We start from the raw sequence: 20651 nt of genomic DNA on the forward strand, positions 1-20651 counted from the left end.
GATGTTTATAATGTGTATTATTTAGCCATCTTTAAACATGATGCTCTTAGATAAATTGGCCTAAAAGTGTACATGGATGTCCGGGAGGTGGTTACCTTTAACTGCAACAAGGTTCAGTCTGCAATCTTCATTCATTTTCACTCCTACTAATACGCAGTTTGCAGCCTGATCAAAGCTTCATATTTTCTCACATGGGAGCGTCCCTCACAGTAATATAGGCTGGATGTGAGCTCTGTATGTATCCAGGATGCTGATTATTTCCTCTTCATAAGCTGCACTCCTACTGATATGCGGTTTGCAGCCTGATCAAAGCTTCAGATTTTTCTCATATGGGAGTGTCCCTTACAGTAATGTAGGTTGGCTGTGAGCTCTGTGTGTATCCAGGATGCTGATTATTTCCTCTTCATGTGCTGCACTCCTACTGATATGCAGTTTGCTGCCTGATCAAAAGCTTCATATTTTTCTCATATGGGAGTGTCACTCACAGTAATATAGGTTGGATATGAGCTCTGTGTATATCCAGGATGCTGCTTTGTTCATAACTCATCTATCAGCACAGCTTCTCTTCATCTGCTGCTTCACTCCTACTAATCTGCAGTTTGCAGCCTGATCAAAAGCTTCATATTTTTCTCATATGGGAGTGTCACTCACAGTAATATAGGTTGGATATGAGCTCTGTGTATATCCAGGATGCTGCTTTGTTCATTAGCTCATATATCAGAACAGCTTCTCTTCATGTGCTGCTTCACTCCTACTAATATGCAGTTTGCAGCCTGATCAAAAGCTTCATATTTTTCTCATATGGGATTGTCACTCACAGTAATATAGGTTGGATATGAGATCTGTGTGTATCCAGGGTGCTGCTGTCTTCTTTAGCTCATATCGGCACAGATTCTATCCTGCACTTATTTTCTCTTATTGAGCTGTAGCCCTAATAATATGCAGTTTGCAATCTGATCAAAAGCTTCATATTTTTCTCATATGGGAGCGTCTCTCACAGTAATATAGGCTGGATGTGAGCTATGTGTATCCAGGGTGCTGCTGTCTTCATTAGCTCATATATCAGCACAGCTTCTGTCCTGCATTTATTTCTTCTTCATGTGCTCCACTTCTACTTCTACTTCATGTGCTTCACTTCATGTGCTTCACTTTTTTTTTTTTTTTTAATTATTATTATTATTATTATTATTATTAAAGGTTCTGAATTTATTTATTTTAACAGTACAATAGAAAAAAAAGACCTATAAGTCTAGCATCGCCATAATTGCACTTAGGGCTCGGTTCCACTTGCACATAGCTTGTGATACGAGAGCATAAAAAGCAATATGCTAATGACCCTCTGCTACAAGCGTCATGCGACTGTGATGCGATCTTGTGATCAGATCACAGCTGCAGAGAAGAGGGAGCACTTTCTCTCAACTATTCTGCTGCCTGTCTCTGCGTACATCGCACTGCGGTCGGATAACATGCGAGTGCAGTGCGATGTTTCACACGCTCCCATAGACTTGTATGGGTGCGTGTGAGCCGAGACTCGCTGCCAAACACATCATGCTGCGATTCATTCAGGATGCCGCCATGACATGAGAAATCAATCGCAGATGGACGCTGCCTCATAGTTTTGCACTAATGTTTTATCGGATTGCACTCGTCCGCGCAAAACGGATGTGGAACCAAGAGAATCATGTCATGTTTTTACTGCACAATGAACATTGCGTTTTATTGTACCCCATTGGGAATGTTTTCCTAAAGTTTTTCAGTTAAAATCCATGAAATCACTCAGAAGTACAACTCGTCTCCCAAAATCATGGTCCTCATACGGTTATTTTGAGAAATGGGAGTCATTCTAGTGCAGACGAGGAATGGACACTGAAATGCGGTATAAAAGCCGCCTGTAATAACCAGGAGGCACGTGATGATTTTTTTTATTTTGTGCTTTACTGGTCTTTTATTGTACACAAAATAGTAATATTCCCTTCCCCATAACTGCAATGTAATGTATTTAGGTTGAAATAAAAAAGAAGATAGCCTCGTGAAGGGCTGTGGGACAGGCCCCTGTATTGTCATCTGCTTTGCTCAGTGGCAGATATTGGTGAAAGTGCGCCAGACGCTCGCTTTCTTGGAGCATTCTCCACATTTCTTTTCGCCAGTCTTCCACTCGTCCTCGTCATCCCAGACTTTGTTAATCGGAGTTGTTGTTCCGTGTTGCTTTGTTTCTGTCTATAAATTGAAGAAAAAAAAAATACGATAAGTTTTTAATTTTTGCAAATACTCGTAGTTTTGGTCACTGCTCGGTTATCTTGCCTCTCCATACCACTGATATTTCCATTTAGCTTACGTCTATAGAAAATGATCACATTTACAGCTTCCACCCAGGAAATACTGCTAAGATCTGCGTAGGTCTATGATCCTAGAGGAGGCCATGACTGTTCAAACCAAGCACAGGTGCCATTGTAGCGCCCCTGAAGCCATCAGGAGCTACAAGGTACTGCATCGTGTCAAAGACGCAGGGCCTACCCCCAGGAACCCAGAAGACCAGTGCTGGTAACCCCAAAACACATTTATAATCCCTGTTTTTCCCTTTCCCAAGGACTGGTGACAGACTAGAGTTGGACCCAATGGATGGCCAACTAGGGTTGGAGCCGATCCAGTCCACTAGACGAAAACCAGGGAGAAGGGGTCAGACAGTCAGTAAGTGGAAGTGTAAGGAGACGGACGTAACTGTACTGACGGGAGTGTGTAACAGTGACCTGTCAGGCACAAGTGTTTGGTTGCAGAAGGAGTACGGTGGAGTATTCTCGGAACCATAGCACCGACGGGGTACAGAGCCCTAGGTCAGGCAAACACTCCAGGCAGATCTGATAAAATCTGCACAGTGAGGGGACCATCCAGGACCTTACCGACTGAAAAATCCGGGGGCACCAGCAGTGACGGGAGAACCAGGGACCGGAACAGAATACCGACCCTACAGGGTTCAAACTTCCCAACTGTACGGACTAAAGACTGAGAGACTACAGACGCCCCAAGCCACGGGGACCCACCAACCAAAGATAGGTATAGGGGAAAGAAGCCACCAGGTCACCAAAGCGGCACTGGGACTAAGGGGACCAGTGGTGAGGACCAGCCTTCTTCAAAGTACCAGCCATCACAATGCTGTGAGTAAAGAAACCAGTTACACTGAAATCCCTTGTGTGGCCTAACTTCTTTCCGCACCTAACTCCATTGCCTACCCACTGGGGCCCCGGCCCTACTTGCGGAGGGTCCAACATCCAGGCTGCCATTACCATCAGCCCCAGCGGTGAGAGAGTGTGCAGCGGCGGCTCCATCACCATAACCGCAACCCGCAAGTGGCGTCACGACAAAAAAAACTTTATTATTTCACCCAAGTATATAACCGCTTTCAAGCGACCCCCAGGGTCACGGAACCGAGCAATGGCCACCCAGTGAACTGTCCCCGTAAATATATGGCCCGGGAGAGAGTACCTCATAGCCCTGGGGCGAGTCACCATCTAGTCTCTTGGCGTTCCAGAGCAGTTTGGTGACCCTTCCCACCTACTTTTTTCTATCTATGCCCCCCTATTTCTTGATTGATAACTTTGGCTTTATAGGAGCCTGATGAAGGTGACGATAGATGGGAAAGCATTAGGTGGAAAAATGCACTGAACTACTTGACAACACCAATGTTGACCCTTGATGCCGAAATGTCAGGTTCAGACAACAATGTAAAGTGTTCGTATTCTATCGACAGATGTCTGTAAAGGCCGCTTTACACGAAACAACATTGCTAACGAGATGTCGTTGGGGTCACGGAATTCATGACGCACATCCGGCCTCGTTAGCGACGTCGTTTCGTGTGAAACGTACGAACGGCCGTTAACGATCAAAATTTCTTACCTTATCGTTTATCATTGACACGTCGTTCTATTCCCAATTATCGTTGCTGCTGCAGGACGCAGGTTGTTCGTCGTTCCTGCGGCAGCACACATCGCTACGTGTGACACCGCAGGAACGAGGAATATCACCGTACCTGCGGCCGCCGGCAATGAGGAAGGAAGGAGGTGGGCGGGATGTTCCGCCCGCTCATCTCCGCCCCTCCGTTTCTATTGGGCGGCCGCTTAGTGACCTCGCTGTCACGCCACACAAACCGCCCCCTTAGAAAGGAGGCAGTTCGCTGGCCACAGCGACATCGCTAGGCAGCTAAGTATGTGTGACCGTTCTTAGCGATGTTGTGCGCCACGGGCAGCGATTTGCCCGTGACGCACAACCGACGGATGCTGTGTGTAAAGTGCCCTCTAGGAAGGGGACTGGGAAGGATCGCAATTACTCAAAGAATCGATCCACATCAAAATTAATAACTATCCTTAAAGGAGTTCTTCACCTTTTTGGACCATTCTTTTACTTTAATACATGTACTTGGGCTAAAGAAAAAAAAATCATCCTTACAATTGGGTTTCATTTACAATTTGCTCTGTTTTACTTCTATAGTTTCTGTGTTGTAATATAAATTGGTGGCTCCAGAATGAGTTAACTGAAATCCACCGGTGAGCTTGCCATGGTGGTCTGAAACGCTTTCTGAGCTCCTCTCAGCTTATGTGTTACCACAGATCAAGTTTAATGGGAAAAGAAACAAATATTACTGTAAAAGCCAAACATCCCAAAACTTTATTGGATGATTTTTAAGACAAATTCCTTCCTAAAATACAATTTTGCAAAAGGGGAAGGTGAGATTAGAGACAATAACGTGCCTAATGAGCCACTCCTAGCATGTTGCACTCACCTCTGGTTTCTCTAAGGTACTATGGTCTTCTATGTTGGGTTTGCGTGGAGGTAAAAGAAGACCATTGAACGTGGTTTTCGAGGTGTGAGAATTATCCAACTGAGTGACTACGATCTCCTCTCTTGATTCTGGGGGAAGGGATCTAGAATACCACGGTGAATCAGGTAGATCGTGAGAAAGGTCTGCATGGCCTGCTGGCCCCTTATGGTCTGAAGTCTTTTCAGAAGACTTATTAAAGCACAGACAATTAATTTGCTCAATAATCTTCTCAGTCTGCTCTCCATCAGTAATGGCTTTTACCATCTGACCTTGGAAATAGTTGGGCGATTGAAAACCTTGGTGGTTTCCTGGTGGCATGCTATAATAAGTAGCTTGCTCTGGGTGTGTGGCATCATCTTGGCACTGCCTTGATATCTCATAGTATTTTGTGTTCTTATAATGCATCTTCAAATGTTGGAGATAAATGAAAGGATGCTTGAGGGCTGTTGTAGGGTTTATCCTTCTTTTTGAGTCCCAGGTCAACATCCTCTTCATGAGCTCCACCATATTCCTAAGGTCATAACGTTCGGCCAAGACTTCTGACTCTGGGTAACGGGATCTAGTTGTATACAAACTCTTGATTTGGTCTAGAGAGTTTAAAATATATTTCCTTCTTTCGACTGCTTTCACTCTGGTCGCCATTTGGTATTCTTCTTCAGTTTTGATCCTCCATTGGATTTTTCCTGTGGGGTCTACACTGTACTTGAAGAAGTAGAGGACTTTACTTGATACATTCAACAAATAGTCGTCTGGCAACCCTTGAGTCTGGCATATGTATCTGACCTGGCCATACTCATTATTTCCAGGGTAAAGTGGATAACCAAAGTGGAGCTCGGCAATAATACAGCCGAGAGACCACATATCCAACTTCTCACAGAAAGGCAGACCAAGAAGAATTTCGGGAGCTCTGTAGAAGCGGGATTGGATGTAGGGTTCCTGCACATGTCTCACCTCACTTAAGATGCTGGCCGAACCAAAGTCAATCACTTTAACTCTAAATGGACATCTTACTTGGTCAACCAACACTATATTCTCTGGCTTTAGGTCAGCGTGGATAATAGAGAGCGCTTTCAACTTGGATAGGGCTTCTAAGACTTGAGTGGTGATGGTCCTTATGTGTCTTAAAGGAATTGGAGCAAACCTGATCTCCTTCTGGTATTCGAACAGGTTCTTCTGTAGAAGCTCAAAGACAAAGTAACATGTATCTCTGATGTAAAAATGTTCAAAGAAGTGGATAAGATGATCTTCATTTCTAGCACCCTGCCTGATTAAACTAAGCAGCTTGATCTCATTTTTGATCACGTGGCTTCTTATTGGATCATTCTGGATCATTTTGATGGCCACTAATTGTCCCGTTTCTTTTTTTTCAGCTTTCAGTACATTTCCGAATGTCCCTCTACCAAGCTCCTCGATGACATGATAATAACCAGTTTTTGACTGAAGAAGAGCCATGATAGCTTTCACTTTAGCAACTCTGTGCCAGGAGGAATTGAGGACTGCGATTCTGATCCTGACCAGTATCTTTAGAACTCTGCAGCGTCATAATCTGAGGAGTTCCGTGGTTGCCAGGAGAAGCCTGGGCTTTGTCGTGAACGTTGATACATGCCATTAAACCATGATGGAACTCATATTTAGTAGCTCTTTGGTAAATTTGACAGTGTCTAATTTCCCTGCAGTGCCACCACAGGAGATATGAAGCATTACATAATTCCCATTGATTAATGTTCTTGCTATGTAATGCACAGATGGGGAGAGACTCATTGTAGCTGCTCACTTGATAGCAACTTAAACCAGTATATTGAGGCATAGCCTGTGATGGCTCAAAGGGTTATCCAGTTTTGAAAACCCACTTTTAGGCCTCTTTCACACGTTCGTGAAAAACCACGCACGTTTTTCATGGACGTGTCAGAGGTGCGTTTTCTTCAGCGCTCTATTGGGAGACCCAGACGATTGGGGTATAGCTACTGCCTCCGGAGGCCACACAAAGCACTACACCAAAAAGTGCAAGGCCCCTCCCCTTCTGGCTATACCCCCCCGTGGTATCACGGGTTCTCCAGTTTTCAAGCTTTGTGCGAAGGAGGTCAGACATCCATACATAGCTCCACAGATTTTAGTCAGCAGTAGCTGCTGACTATTTCGGATGGAAGAAAAGAGGGCCCATATAGGGCCCCCAGCATGCTCCCGTCTCACCCGTGGATGGTGTTGTACGGTTGAGGTACCTATTGCTGGTACAGAGGCTGGAGCCCCACATGCTGCTTTCCTTCCACATCCCCTTGTAGGGCTCTGTGGAAGTGGGATCCTGCCGGCTTCTAAGCTCTGACGCCGGGCTCCATCCACAGACCCAGTTGAACCTGATGGATATGGAGCAGGAGTACAATCAGGGACAAGGCCCTGCATCATACAGGTACTCTGTGTCCCCGGCAGGCACAGACACACTCCGGGCTGGCTGGGTGTTGTAGTGCGCCGGGGACCGTAACGTTGGAGTTAGTGTTCCTACAGTTTACTGGGGGACTTTGTGTTGTGGGAACGCAGCGCCGACCCCCACTGGATCGGGCGGCGCTGCTGTGACTTGTGGTGCGCCGGGGACACGCCGACCGCGCTTTTACGGCGGCGGCGTTTATAACTTTAGTCCCCGGCTTTTTGCGGCCTAGCTCCGCTTCGTTCCCGCCCCCACCCTGTCAATCAGGGTAGGGGAGAGACGCTGTTTCGCAGCAGCGACGAGGGCTGGAGCCTGATTTACATGCTCCAGCCCTCTCACTAGGCACAGAGGGAAGCAGGCTTCCCGCTCTTAGCCAGGAACGCCCAGGGCCCGCCCCCCCTCCTCTCCCAGGACGCCGGCAGCCATTACATGCAGTCTGGCTGGAGGAAGGACGCAAGGCTCTGGGAGACCTGGACTAGGGGGCTTTTGGCGACCACACACCCGCTCTTAAGCGGGCGGTAAGCGGCATTTCAGCTGGCCCCTCTAGTGCCTCAGTGTGTATTGGTGTACTGTGTCACCAGATATATATATTTATTTATTTCTTGCACTGTGAGGTCGCTTCCTGGCTGGATACCCAGATCGCTCTGAGGAAGCAGCAACATGTCATCCACAAAACGCAAGGCTGCCAAGGCTAGGGCTGTGTACACTGCGTGTGCTGCATGTGGGGCTGCTCTACCAGCAGGCTCCGATGACCCCCATTGTGTGCAATGCTCCGATCCGGTGCTGCTTCGCCAGCCGGAGTCCGGAGAGGTAGTGACCCAGGCTGAGACGCTTGTAAGTTCTGCCCCGGCGCCAGGGACAGACTTTGCAGTTTTTGCTGATAGAATGTCTGTGACTATGACAAAAATCCTTGAAACTTTGCAATCCATGTCTGGGGCTCAGTCTTTGGACTCGGCGAGGTCTCTGTCCTCTGGCCCCCCTCAGCTGGATCCAATCCAGACTACAAGGGGGTCCCCGGCTTCACAAGCTGAGGATTATGACTCAGATGATAGCCCCAGCCACCCTAAGCGAGCTCGCTGGGAAAGACCCTCAACGTCATCACACTGCTCAGGGTCTCAGCGCAATCAGTCTCCCTGTGAGGTGTCTGAAGAGAGTGATCAGGAATCCACTCCTGGAACCCCTCTCAACCTGGATACCCCTGATGGGGACGCCATGGTAAACGACCTTATCTCAGCCATCAATAGGCTGTTAGATATTTCTCCCCCAGCCCCTTCAGCAGAAGAGGCAGCTGCAGAGCAGGAGAAGTTTCGTTTCCTCTATCCCAAGCGTAAATTGAGTGCTTTGTTGGATCACTCTGACTTCAGAGAATCAATCCAGAAACACGACGCTCACCCAGAAAGACGTTTCTCTAAACGTTCTAGGGATACACGTTATCCTTTCCCCCCTGATGTGGTCAAGCGCTGGACCCAGTGTCCAAAGGTAGACCCCCCGATTTCCAAACTTGCAGCTAGATCCATAGTTGCAGTGGAGGATGGCGCTTCACTTAAAGATGCCAATGACAGACAGATGGACCTTTGGTTAAAATCTGTCTATGAAGCTATCGGCGCGTCGTTTGCTCCGGCATTCGCAGCCGTATGGGCTCTCCAGGCTATTTCAGCTGGTTTAGCAAAAGTGGATGCTATCATACATCCAGCAGTGCCACAAGTGGCGTCCCTTACCTCGCAGATGTCTGCGTTTGCGTCTTACGCTATCAATGCGGTCCTAGAATCTACCAGCCGCACCTCAATGGCGTCCGCCAATTCGGTAGTTTTGCGCAGAGCCTTGTGGTTAAGGGACTGGAAGGCAGATGCTGGTTCCAAAAAATGTTTAACCAGCTTGCCTTTATCTAGAGATAGACTGTTTGGCGAGCCATTGGCTGACATCATTAAGCAGTCCAAGGGTAAAGACTCTTCTTTACCCCAGCCCAGAACAAGCAAACCTCAGCAGAAAAAGTGGCAGCAGAGGTTTCAGTCCTTTCGAGGTTCGGGCAAGACACCATTTACCTCGTCCAAAGGGTCTCAGAGGACGCAAAGAAACTCAGATTCCTGGCGGGCTCACGCACGCCCCAAGAAAGCAAATGGAGGAACCGCTTCCAAAGCGGCTACCTCATGACTTCCAGCCCCCTCCCGCCGAATCTCCGGTCGGGGGCAGGCTCTCCCGCTTTTGCGACATTTGGCTGTCACAGGTCAAGGACCGGTGGGTGACAGACATTTTGTCTCGCGGGTACAGAATCGAGTTCAGTTCTCGTCCTCCAGCCCGATTCTTCAGAACCTCCCCACATCCAGGCCGAGCAGATGCTCTGCGGCAGGCGGTGGACTCCCTAAGAGCGGAAGGAGTAGTGATCCCTGTCCCTCCTCAGGAACAGGGTCGAGGGTTTTACTCCAATCTCTTTGTGGTTCCAAAAAAGGACGGCTCATTCCGTCCTGTTCTGGACCTAAAACTGCTCAACAAACATGTGCACGCCAGGCGGTTCCGGATGGAAACCCTACGATCTGTCATTGCCTCAATGTCTCGAGGAGACTTCCTTGCCTCAATAGACATCAAAGATGCTTATCTCCACGTGCCAATTGCTACAGAACATCAACGTTTTCTACGTTTTGTGATAGGAGACGACCATCTTCAGTTCGTAGCTCTGCCATTCGGTCTGGCGACAGCCCCACGGGTCTTCACCAAGGTCATGGCGGCAGTGGTAGCAGTCTTGCACTCTCAGGGACACTCGGTGATCCCTTACCTAGACGATCTACTGGTCAAGGCACCCTCTCAAGAGACATGCCAACTCAGCCTGAATGCTACGCTGGAGACTCTACAGTCTTTCGGATGGATCATCAACTTTCCAAAGTCGATCCTGTCACCGACCCAATCACTCACGTATCTTGGCATGGAGTTCCATACTCTAGCAGCGATAGTGAAGCTTCCGCTGAACAAACAGCGATCACTACAAACAGGGGTGCAATCTCTCCTTCAGGGTCAGTCGCACCCCTTGCGGCGCCTCATGCACTTCCTAGGGAAGATGGTGGCAGCCATGGAAGCAGTTCCATTTGCGCAGTTTCATCTGCGCCCACTTCAATGGGACATTCTCCGCCAATGGGACGGAAAGTCAACGTCACTAGACAGGAAAGTCTCCCTTTCCCAGACGGCCAAGGACTCTCTACAATGGTGGCTCCTTCCCACCTCATTGTCTCAGGGAAGATCCTTCCTGCCCCCATCCTGGGCAGTGGTCACGACAGATGCGAGTCTGTCAGGGTGGGGAGCAGTTTTTCTCCACCACAGGACTCAGGGAACGTGGACTCCGCAGGAGTCCACCCTTCAGATCAATGTTCTGGAAATCAGGGCAGTGTATCTTGCCCTACTAGCCTTCCAACAGTGGCTGGAAGGAAAGCAGATCCGAATCCAGTCGGACAACTCCACAGCGGTGGCATACATCAACCACCAAGGAGGGACGCGCAGTCGGCAAGCCTTCCAAGAAGTCCGGCGCATTCTAATGTGGGTGGAAGACACAGCATCCACCATATCCGCGGTTCACATCCCAGGCGTCGAAAACTGGGAAGCAGACTTCCTCAGTCGCCAGGGCATGGACGCAGGGGAATGGTCCCTTCACCCGGACGCGTTTCAGGAAATCTGTCGCCGCTGGGGAGTGCCGGACGTCGACCTAATGGCGTCCCGGCACAACAACAAGGTCCCGGCATTTATGGCGAGGTCGCGCGATCAAAGAGCTCTGGCGGCAGACGCCTTAGTACAAGATTGGTCGCAGTTCCGGCTCCCATACGTATTCCCGCCTCTGGCACTCTTGCCCAGAGTCTTACGCAAGATCAGATCCGATTGCAGCCGCGTCATACTCGTCGCCCCAGACTGGCCGAGGAGATCGTGGTATCCGGATCTGTGGCATCTCACGGTCGGCCGACCGTGGTCACTTCCAGACAGACCAGACTTACTGTCCCAAGGGCCGTTTTTCCATCAGAATTCTGCGGCCCTGAACCTGACTGTGTGGCCATTGAGTCCTGGATCCTAGCGTCTGCAGGATTATCCCAAGGAGTTGTAGCCACAATGAGACAGGCTAGAAAGTCGACTTCTGCTAAGATCTACCACAGAACGTGGAAGATTTTCTTATCCTGGTGTTCCGCTCAGGGAGTGTCTCCCTGGCCATTTGCATTGCCCACTTTTCTTTCTTTCCTGCAATCGGGGTTAGAAAAGGGCTTGTCGCTCAGCTCCCTTAAAGGGCAAGTATCGGCAATATCCGTGTTTTTTCAGAAGCGTCTAGCACGTCTTCCTAAGGTGCGCACGTTCCTGCAGGGGGTCTGTCATATTGTGCCCCCGTACAGGCGGCCGTTAGATCCATGGGATCTGAACAGGGTACTAGTTGCTCTCCAGAAGCCGCCTTTCGAGCCTCTGAAGGAAGTTTCCTTTTCTCGCCTGTCACAGAAAGTGGCGTTTCTTGTTGCGATCACATCGCTTCGGCGAGTGTCGGAGCTGGCAGCTCTGTCATCCAAGGCTCCCTTCCTGGTGTTCCACCAGGACAAGGTAGTGCTGCGCCCCATTCCGGAGTTTCTCCCTAAGGTCGTCTCCTCGTTTCATCTTAATCAGGATATATCCTTGCCTTCCTTTTGTCCTCATCCGGTTCACCGGTATGAAAAGGACTTACGTTTGCTGGATCTGGTGAGAGCACTCAGAATCTACATTTCCCGCACGGCGCCCATGCGCCGTTCCGATGCACTTTTTGTCCTTGTCGCTGGTCCGCGCAAGGGGTTGCAGGCTTCTAAAGCCACCCTGGCTCGATGGATCAAAGAACCAATTCTAGAGGCCTACCGTTCTGCGGGGCTTCCGGTTCCTTCAGGGCTAAAAGCCCACTCAACCAGAGCCGTGGGTGCGTCCTGGGCATTACGACACCAGGCTTCGGCTCAACAAGTGTGCCAGGCAGCTACCTGGTCGAGTCTGCACACTTTCACCAAGCATTATCAGGTGCATACCTATGCTTCGGCGGATGCCAGCTTAGGTAGAAGAGTCCTGCAGGCGGCAGTGACACCCCCGTAGGGGAGGGCTGTTTTGCAGCTCTAACATGAGGTATTTCTTTACCCACCCAGGGACAGCTTTTGGACGTCCCAATCGTCTGGGTCTCCCAATAGAGCGCTGAAGAAGAAGGGAATTTTGTTACTTACCGTAAATTCCTTTTCTTCTAGCTCTTATTGGGAGACCCAGCACCCGCCCTGTTGTCCTTCGGGATTTTTTTGTGGTTTGCGGGTACACATGTTGTTCATGTTGAACGGTTTTTCAGTTCTCCGATGTTACTCGGAGTTAATTTGTTTAAACCAGTTATTGGCTTTCCTCCTTCTTGCTTTGGCACTAAAACTGGAGAACCCGTGATACCACGGGGGGGTATAGCCAGAAGGGGAGGGGCCTTGCACTTTTTGGTGTAGTGCTTTGTGTGGCCTCCGGAGGCAGTAGCTATACCCCAATCGTCTGGGTCTCCCAATAAGAGCTAGAAGAAAAGGAATTTACGGTAAGTAACAAAATTCCCTTCTTACCCTGCGTGAGCCATGTTTATGGGCTACGTGTGTTCTCCGTGTGCTATCCGTGATAACACACGGAGAACTGGAACTTTTTACTCACCTGTCCCTGGCGTTTTTGTCCGTAGTGCTGATCTGCGGTCTTCGGTCCTGCCGACTCCCCGATGCTGCCGCTTCCGGCCGCAGTGAAGTGAATATTCAATGAGCATAATGAGCGGCGGTCGGCAGCAAGTGACAGCAGCGGCAGAGACAGCAGGGCTGGAGAAGGTGAGTAAAGTTTGGGGGTTTTTTTCTCACAGACACGTCTTTTCTCCGGTGCGTGTCACACGGAACACATCCATGTGGTCCGTTTGCATTACGTGTGACACGTTTGCGTTACGTGTGACACCCGTGATGCCGGAGAGAAAACGGACATGTCGGCGTGAGAAACACGTAAGTACGGAACGGACACACGTTCCGTGTGAAAATACTTCCGTGTGTCCAAAACCATAGGAATATATAGGTCTACGTGTGTACGTGTCTCCGGTACGTGAGAAAACTGCCAAACACGTACCAGAGGCACGTATGTGTGAAAGAGGCCAAACACGTACCGGAGGCACGCACGTGTGAAAGAGGCCAAACACGTACCGGAGGCACGCACGTGTGAAAGAGGCCAAACACGTACTGGAGGGACGTATGTGTGAAAGAGGCCAAACACGTACCGGAGGCACGCACGTGTGAAAGAGGCCAAACACGTACCGGAGGCACGTACGTGTGAAAGAGGCCTTAGGGAAATTCTGAGCCTATAAGTGGGATCTATGATCAGGATCCTCATTTTCTGTCCAGACTATAGAGCAGGTAAAATGATGTGGATGATTTATTTGACAGAGGAAACGTTTTAACCCTTAATCGCATCTCAACTGATCTACATTAGGGCATTGAACAGATTATTGTTTCTTCTACATTCTGGAGCGCGGCTCCTCGGCTGGGTCTCCATTGTTCCTACTCTGGATCTAGAGTGGTTAAATAGCCTCCTTGCTTTAGAGGACCTGATTTTGGATGACAATGGCGTAATGCTTAATTTCACCTGTGGAGGCGCTGCAGGAAATGTAATCACCTACTACCAGATAGCGCTGTACCATAAAGAAGGACCCTAATGGATTGAACTGCAGGTCATTATCAGCAGAGGGCACATTTATGTTATACTCACAGGGGTTTTGAGATTTTTATCTGATACTTCAAGCCTTGAAGTCACATGCAAATTAGCTTGGGAGTGCATTGTGGGTGCCCCGATGTAGTCTGGGACCCCAATAATCTTCCAGGCTGATTAATAAGTGATTTCCAAGCTTGATTTCTCAGCACTGGCACATTGGATTACTACAAAACCGGTATCATTTTTATTGTCCTGACAGGCTCACTTTAGGCGGCGGCGCTTGAGCAGCCACAAAGTCTTGATTCAGCTCGGCACTGATCACAGACCCGGGATGAAGGTGGGTGGCCAAGCCTGAAAGTCAGTGGGTAGATTCCACAGCTCAGGCCTGCTGACAATGCAAGTACACACCTGTGTATACGGCCTGTGGTTAGTACAAGTCACATTGTAGCAAAGGTCCGTGTGATATATATTCAGTAATGGAGTCTGTAACTGCTGAAAGCAGACATTTTCGGAATGAGAAAGTGACTGAGACAAAGCCAGAAAAATGGAAAGAGACAACCGTAAAGATCGCTCTGCACAGAATACTGCATGTTCCATACACTGCTGCCATTATACACCTAATGATTGCTAATTAACACATAACCCTCAGCAAAATCAAAGCTAGGAAGATAAGAACGCGTCTGATGCTATTATCAGAAGATGTCCGGGCTCACAGTCTCTGTTCTCATTCATCCCTGTGGTGTTGGATGCAATTAAGGAGTGGGCTTCGTGAGGCCGGACATGATCTTCCACCAAACCATGCCTTTATGGACCTTGTCACCAGCATGGAGAACAGAAAAAGAGCCTTCCTCAAACTCTACCCACAAAGTGGGAAGTTACAATTGTCCATGGTGTCTCGTGCTGAAACATTAGGATTCTCCTTCACTGAAACTAAGGAGATGAGGCCCATAGTGCTATCCCTCCTCCACCAAACTGTACAGCGGGCACAATGAAGTCAAGCGGGTAACGTTCTCCAAGCATTCACCAAACCCAAACTCATCCATCAGATGCAGATCGGCATTGTGCTTGGTAATGTACGGCTCGGCATTGTGCTGGGTGATGTATGGCTAGGCATTGTGCTGGGTGATGTATGGCTAGGCATTGTGCTGGGTGATGTACGGCTCGGCATTGTGCTGGGTGATGTACGGTTCGGCATTGTGCTTGGTGATGTACGGCTCAGCCATGTGCTTGGTGATGTACGGCTCGGCCTTCTGCTTGGTGATGTACGGCTGGGCATTGTGCTTGGTGATGTACGGCTCGGCATTGTGCTGGGTGATGTATGGCTAGGCATTGTGCTGGGTGATGTACGGTTCGGCATTGTGCTTGGTGATGTACGGCTCAGCCATGTGCTTGGTGATGTACGGCTCGGCCTTGTGCTTGGTGATGTACGGCTGGGCATTGTGCTTGGTGATGTACGGCTCGGCATTGTGCTTGGTGATGTACGGCTCAGCCATGTGCTTGGTGATGTATGGCTCAGCATTGTGCTTGGTGATGTACGGCTCGGCATTGTGCTTGGTGATGTACGGCTCTGCATTGTGCTTGGTGATGTATGGCTCGGCATTGTGCTTGGTGATGTACGGCTCTGCATTGTGCTTGGTGATGTACAGCTCTGCATTGTGCTTGGTGATGTACGGCTCTGCATTGTGCTTGGTGATGTACGGCTCTGCATTGTGCTTGGTGATGTACGGCTCTGCATTGTGCTTGGTGATGTACGGCTCGGCATTGTGCTTGGTGATGTATGGCTCGGCATTGTGCTTGGTGAGGTATGGCTCGGCATTGTGCTGGGTGATGTACAGCTCGACATTGTGCTTGGTGATGTACGGCTGGGCATTGTGCTTGGTGATGTACGGCTCAGCCATGTGCTTGGTGATGTACGGCTCAGCATTGTGCTTGGTGATGTACGGCTCAACATTGTGCTTGGTGATGTACGGCTCGGCATTGTGCTTGGTGATGTACGGCTCGGCATTGTGCTTGGCGATGTACGGCTGGGCATTGTTCTTGGTGATGTACGGCTCGACATTGTGCTTGGTGATGTACGGCTGGGCATTTTGCTTGGTGATGTACGGCTCAGCCATGTGCTTGGTGATGTACGGCTCAGCATTGTGCTTGGTGATGTACGGCTCGGCATTGTGCTTGGCGATGTACGGCTGGGCATTGTGCTTGGTGATGTACGGCTCGGCATTGTTCTTGGTGATGTACGACTCGACATTGTGCTTGGTGATGTACGGCTCGGCATTGTGCTTGGTGATGTACGGCTCGGCATTGTGCTTGGTGATGTACAGCTCGGCATTGTGCTTGGTGATGTACGGCTCGGCATTGTGCTTGGTGATGTACGGCTCGGCATTGTGCTTGGTGATGTACGGCTCGGCATTGTGCTTGGTGATGTACGGCTCGGCATTGTGCTCGGTGATGTACGGCTCGGCATTGTGCTTGGTGATGTACGGCTCGGCATTGTGCTCGGTGATGTATGGCTCGGCCTTGTGCTTGGTGATGTATGGCTCGGCATTGTGCTTGGTGATGTACGGCTCGGCATTGTGCTTGGTGATGAACGGCTCGGCATTGTGCTTGGTGATGTACGGCTCGGCATTGTGCTTGGTGATGTACGGCTCGGCATTGTGCTTGGTGATGTACGGCTCGGCATTGTGCTGGGTGATGTACGGCTCGGCATTGTGCTCGGTGATGTACGGCTTGGCATTGTGCTCAGTGATGTACGGCTCGGCATTGTGCTTGGTGATGTACGGCTCGGCATTGTGCTTGGTGATGTACGGCTCGGCATTGTGCTCAGTGATGTACGGCTCGGCATTGTGCTCGGTGATGTATGGCTCGGCATTGTGCTCGGTGATGTACGGCTCGGCATTGTGCTCGGTGATGTATGGCTCGGCATTGTGCTGGGTGATGTACGGCTGCTGCAGCTGCTCGGCCATGAAGCCCCCGACGGTCTCAGGGTTTGTGCTGATGTTACCAGAGGAGATCTGGACTCTGCAGTTATGGAGTCAGCACAGCGTTGCTGACTTTTCTGCCCGCTGCTCCTCAGCACTCGGCCCCCCGCTCTGTAACGTTACGGGGTCTCCACTTCATGGCTGAGTTTCTTCAGTTCCTTCCACTTCTCAATAATATCACTCACAGGGGATGGGAGAAGATTTAGAAGGGAAGAAATGTCATGAACGAGCTTGTTACCCCGGTGGCTCCTATTACAGGACTGCACTGGTATCAGTGAGCTCTGCACCACCAGGAGCTCTGTCACGTTAGCAAAGGCAGATATGAAATGAAAAAGGAGAGGGCGCTCCTGTGTGGAACCTTAAAAGCACAAGATTTAAGTGGTGTGAGATACACACTCACCTGATAGTGTTGTACAGCAGGTACAACACTGTATGATGCTGAAGGGGGAATCCTGGTTCACCGCTCCTCATCAGCGGGGATCCCGTCCTCTATGACCCGCAGGAATCTGCTCACATGATCGGAACTTCCACGTGTAGTGTGAAGCCGCCAGACCGGTGTCTGACAGCAGCTCTTCCTCCGAGACGGAAGGTCCCGTGATCCCGGTAGCAGTGATTCACCAGCCCCTTGCATACACATCAAATGGATCGCAGGATCCTGATCTGGCTGCAGCAGCCCCGTGAGCTCCCAAAGGGAGATAATTTAGTGGAGAGCAAACAAACAAAAAAAAAAACACGGTATCGGCCGCGCTGCTCAGAAGAAGGTAGTGATAAGATTATTGATGAAGATTTATTAAGGATTAATATGCCACTACGCGTTACGGGGGTACATGTAAGTTATGTAATTTTATTCTCCCACGGGAAACTTCCGTAATTCTTCCACTGATCAGTTTACCAATAATTTATTCCCATTAGGCATACAAACTTCTATGGGAAGGGAGTGGGGATTTATATTAATAATTTTTTATACCTATAATTTTTTACACTAATCATATTTTTAATCCATTTTTTATTTATTCATCATTTTGCTTGTTAGCACTTTTTATAATGACAATATGGTAATATGTACATATAATTATGTTGGTAACACACTTCTTTTATAGCTGCAGTAAATTGATTTATCATTATTTTTAATACACATTTTAGTATGAACTATAGTTTTTATGAACCTATGTATGCAATTGTCTCTCACCATGAATGTATGTATACTAGTACCCTGTATGGGGAAATGTTCTTAATTGATCAAATGATTTCACCCTGTTGGGGATTTAATCTAATTGTGGGAAAAGGTTTGAACCTTTTTTTTTTTCTCCCAATTCATGTATATAAGATCCAATATCCTGCCTTTTTATTGCTACCTGAGGAAGGGGGAGGATGTACCCAGTGGCATATTAATCCTTAATAAATCTTCATCAATAATCTTATCACTACCTTCTTCTGAGCAGCGCGGCCGATACCGTGTTTTTTTTTTTTGTTTGCTCTCTAGCAAAGGCAGATGTCATGGCAAGGGGCTGGGAGTTATAAACTGGGTTTGAGGCGCCGGATGTTATACCTAGAGGAAGAGAGGCCGGAGGTTATATATTGAGGGTGAGGGGATTGAGGTTACACACCGGTGGGAGAGGGGCCAGATGTTATACACCTGGGAAGAATGAGGACATACAGTTCTGACCAAAAGTTTGGACACACCTTCTCATCTCTAGAATAACTGTTAAGAGGAGACTTTGTGCAGCAGCCTTCATGGTAAAATAGCTGCTAGGAAACCACTGCTAAGGACAGACAACAAGCAGAAGAGACTTGTTTGGGCTAAAGAACACAAGGAATGGACATTAGACCAGTGGAAATCTGTGCTTTGGTCTGATGAGTCCAAATTTGAGATCTTTGGATCCAACCACCGTGTCTTTGTAGAAAAGGTGAACGGATGGACTCTACATGGCTGGTTCCCACCGTGAAGCATGGTGGAGGAGGTGTGATGGTGTGGGGGTGCTTTGCTGGTGACACTGTTGGGGATTTATTCAAAATTGAAGACATACAGAATCAGCATGGCTACCACAGCATCTTGCAGCGGCGTGCTATTCCATCCGGTTTGCGTTTAGTTGGAGCATCATTTATTTTTCAACAGGACAATGACCCCAAACACACCTCCAGGCTGTGTAAGGGCTATTTGACTAAGAAGGAGAGTGATGGGGTGCTTTGCCAGATGACCTGGCCTCCACAGTCACCAGACCTGAACCCAATTGAGATGGTTTGGGGTGAGCTGTGTGCTAAGCTTCTCTGGGAACTCCTTCAAGACTGTTGGAAAACCATTTCCGGTGACTACCTCTTGAAGCTCATCAAGAGAATGCCAAGAGTGTGCAAAGCCGTAATCAAAGCAAAAGGTGGCTACTTTGAAGAACCTAGAATATAAGACATATTTTCAGTTGTTTCACACTTTAAGTATTTCATTCCACAAGTTTTAATTCATAGTTTTGATGCCTTCAATGTGAATCTACCATTTTCAGAGACATGAAAATAAAGAAAACTCATAGAATGAGAAGGTGTGTCCAAACTTTTGGTCTGTACTGTGTGTCAAACACTGGGGGCAATGGGGCTGAATGAAACACTTGAATTAATTAAGATTTGTGTCCTAATACTTTTGTCCATAGAGTATAGGAAGGTAGGACAAAAATAAAACATGGTATAACCACTACTCCCCACCAGGGGGCAGAGTTCTAATACAGTCAGGTTGCAGGAGGTGCTGGAATGGCAGATTCCTTTGTACTTCAGGAATTTCCATGGTGTGTGATGACCTCGGGGATCTTGCTTACAAGATCATTTCATTTGGAAGATTAAGGGATTTTAATGGATTTTGGTGGATTTCTAATTTAACATTAACAACGCAGCAATATTTTGCCCCGATCCTGGCCAGCAGTGTTACATTTATGACAGCTCCCCAACTGTCACGAAGCATTTATACAGTCCTCAGCATTGACATTGCAACCACCGGAGGGAAAAGGCTTTGAATGATGGAAATTACAGGATGGATAGACATGTTAATGATTTGCAAATGATGGAAAATGGAAACAAAATTTTCGAAACATCTTGATTTATCTAATACAAAGTATGAGCTCCACGCACAAAACGTCCCCCAGACTTACACATCTTGGCTGCAATCAGTGAGGTTATTAATGGAGGAATGTTCTTCCGCGCTGAATGCACTTGGACACATCATCAAGATTGTGAAGTCATCTCCTCCATAGCTTTGTCTGCGTGGTCTCCAGACCAATCCGCAACTATCATTGCATCCAAAACTAAAGCGAAACTCATCTCTGGAAAGGATAGACCGCTCTTGATTTGGTGGTGCGACCAGTGGTGCAACCATTTCTCCATCGTGTCTCAGCAGCCTGTGTTTCAACACGACAATCCCAGGCCAGTGAGCAGCCAGTGTGGCCTACATGGCTGCAGAGTCTCCAGACTTGTCTCCCATTGCCATCTGGGCATTATTGGTCACCAACTGCAAAGAGAGCTGCCAGCAGTGGATCTTGATGATTGTCGAAATGCATTCAGTGAGGCAAAACATTCCTCATACTCCATGCTGAATACATTAAGATGTTTTGATTACACTTTTTTCATCCTTTGCGTATTAGTAACAGGTCTATCCATCCTATGGTTTCCAGAATTCCCAAACTTTTCCTTCTTGGTGTAGCAGTTTCAATGTTGAAGATTGTGGTAATAGGCTCTCTCATGAAACAGAAACTTTTTGGTCCACATTGAGGATCCAGGGTCATCTGCAATC

General features: G+C 48.4%; 1 protein-coding gene across 1 annotated transcript; it reads right to left on the bottom strand.

Annotated features, from left to right (window-relative positions):
• Positions 1-1933: 1933 nt before the first annotated feature.
• HIPK4 (homeodomain interacting protein kinase 4) lies at positions 1934-6336 on the bottom strand. Its single transcript, XM_075322591.1, has 2 exons — positions 4775-6336; positions 1934-2217 (listed from the first exon to the last, which is right to left on the bottom strand). The coding sequence occupies exons 1-2, from the start codon at positions 6263-6265 to the stop codon at positions 2074-2076; spliced, it is 1635 nt and encodes a 544-aa protein (XP_075178706.1). The 5' UTR covers positions 6266-6336; the 3' UTR covers positions 1934-2073.
• Between the last annotated feature and the right edge of the window lie 14315 nt (positions 6337-20651).

This window comes from Anomaloglossus baeobatrachus, chromosome 9 (assembly GCF_048569485.1).
Source record: "Anomaloglossus baeobatrachus isolate aAnoBae1 chromosome 9, aAnoBae1.hap1, whole genome shotgun sequence".
Classification (NCBI taxonomy): domain Eukaryota; kingdom Metazoa; phylum Chordata; class Amphibia; order Anura; family Aromobatidae; genus Anomaloglossus; species Anomaloglossus baeobatrachus.

What these genes read in the sequence shown, in the direction of transcription:
- HIPK4 (XM_075322591.1), bottom strand. Translation starts at nt 6,265, where the DNA reads ATGGCTCTTCTTCAGTCAAAAACTGGTTATTATCATGTCATCGAGGAG. An exon ending in GTACCTTAGAGAAACCAGAG is followed by an intron (nt 2,218 to 4,774) that starts GTGAGTGCAACA and finishes TTCAATTTATAG; the next exon opens with ACAGAAACAAAGCAACACGG.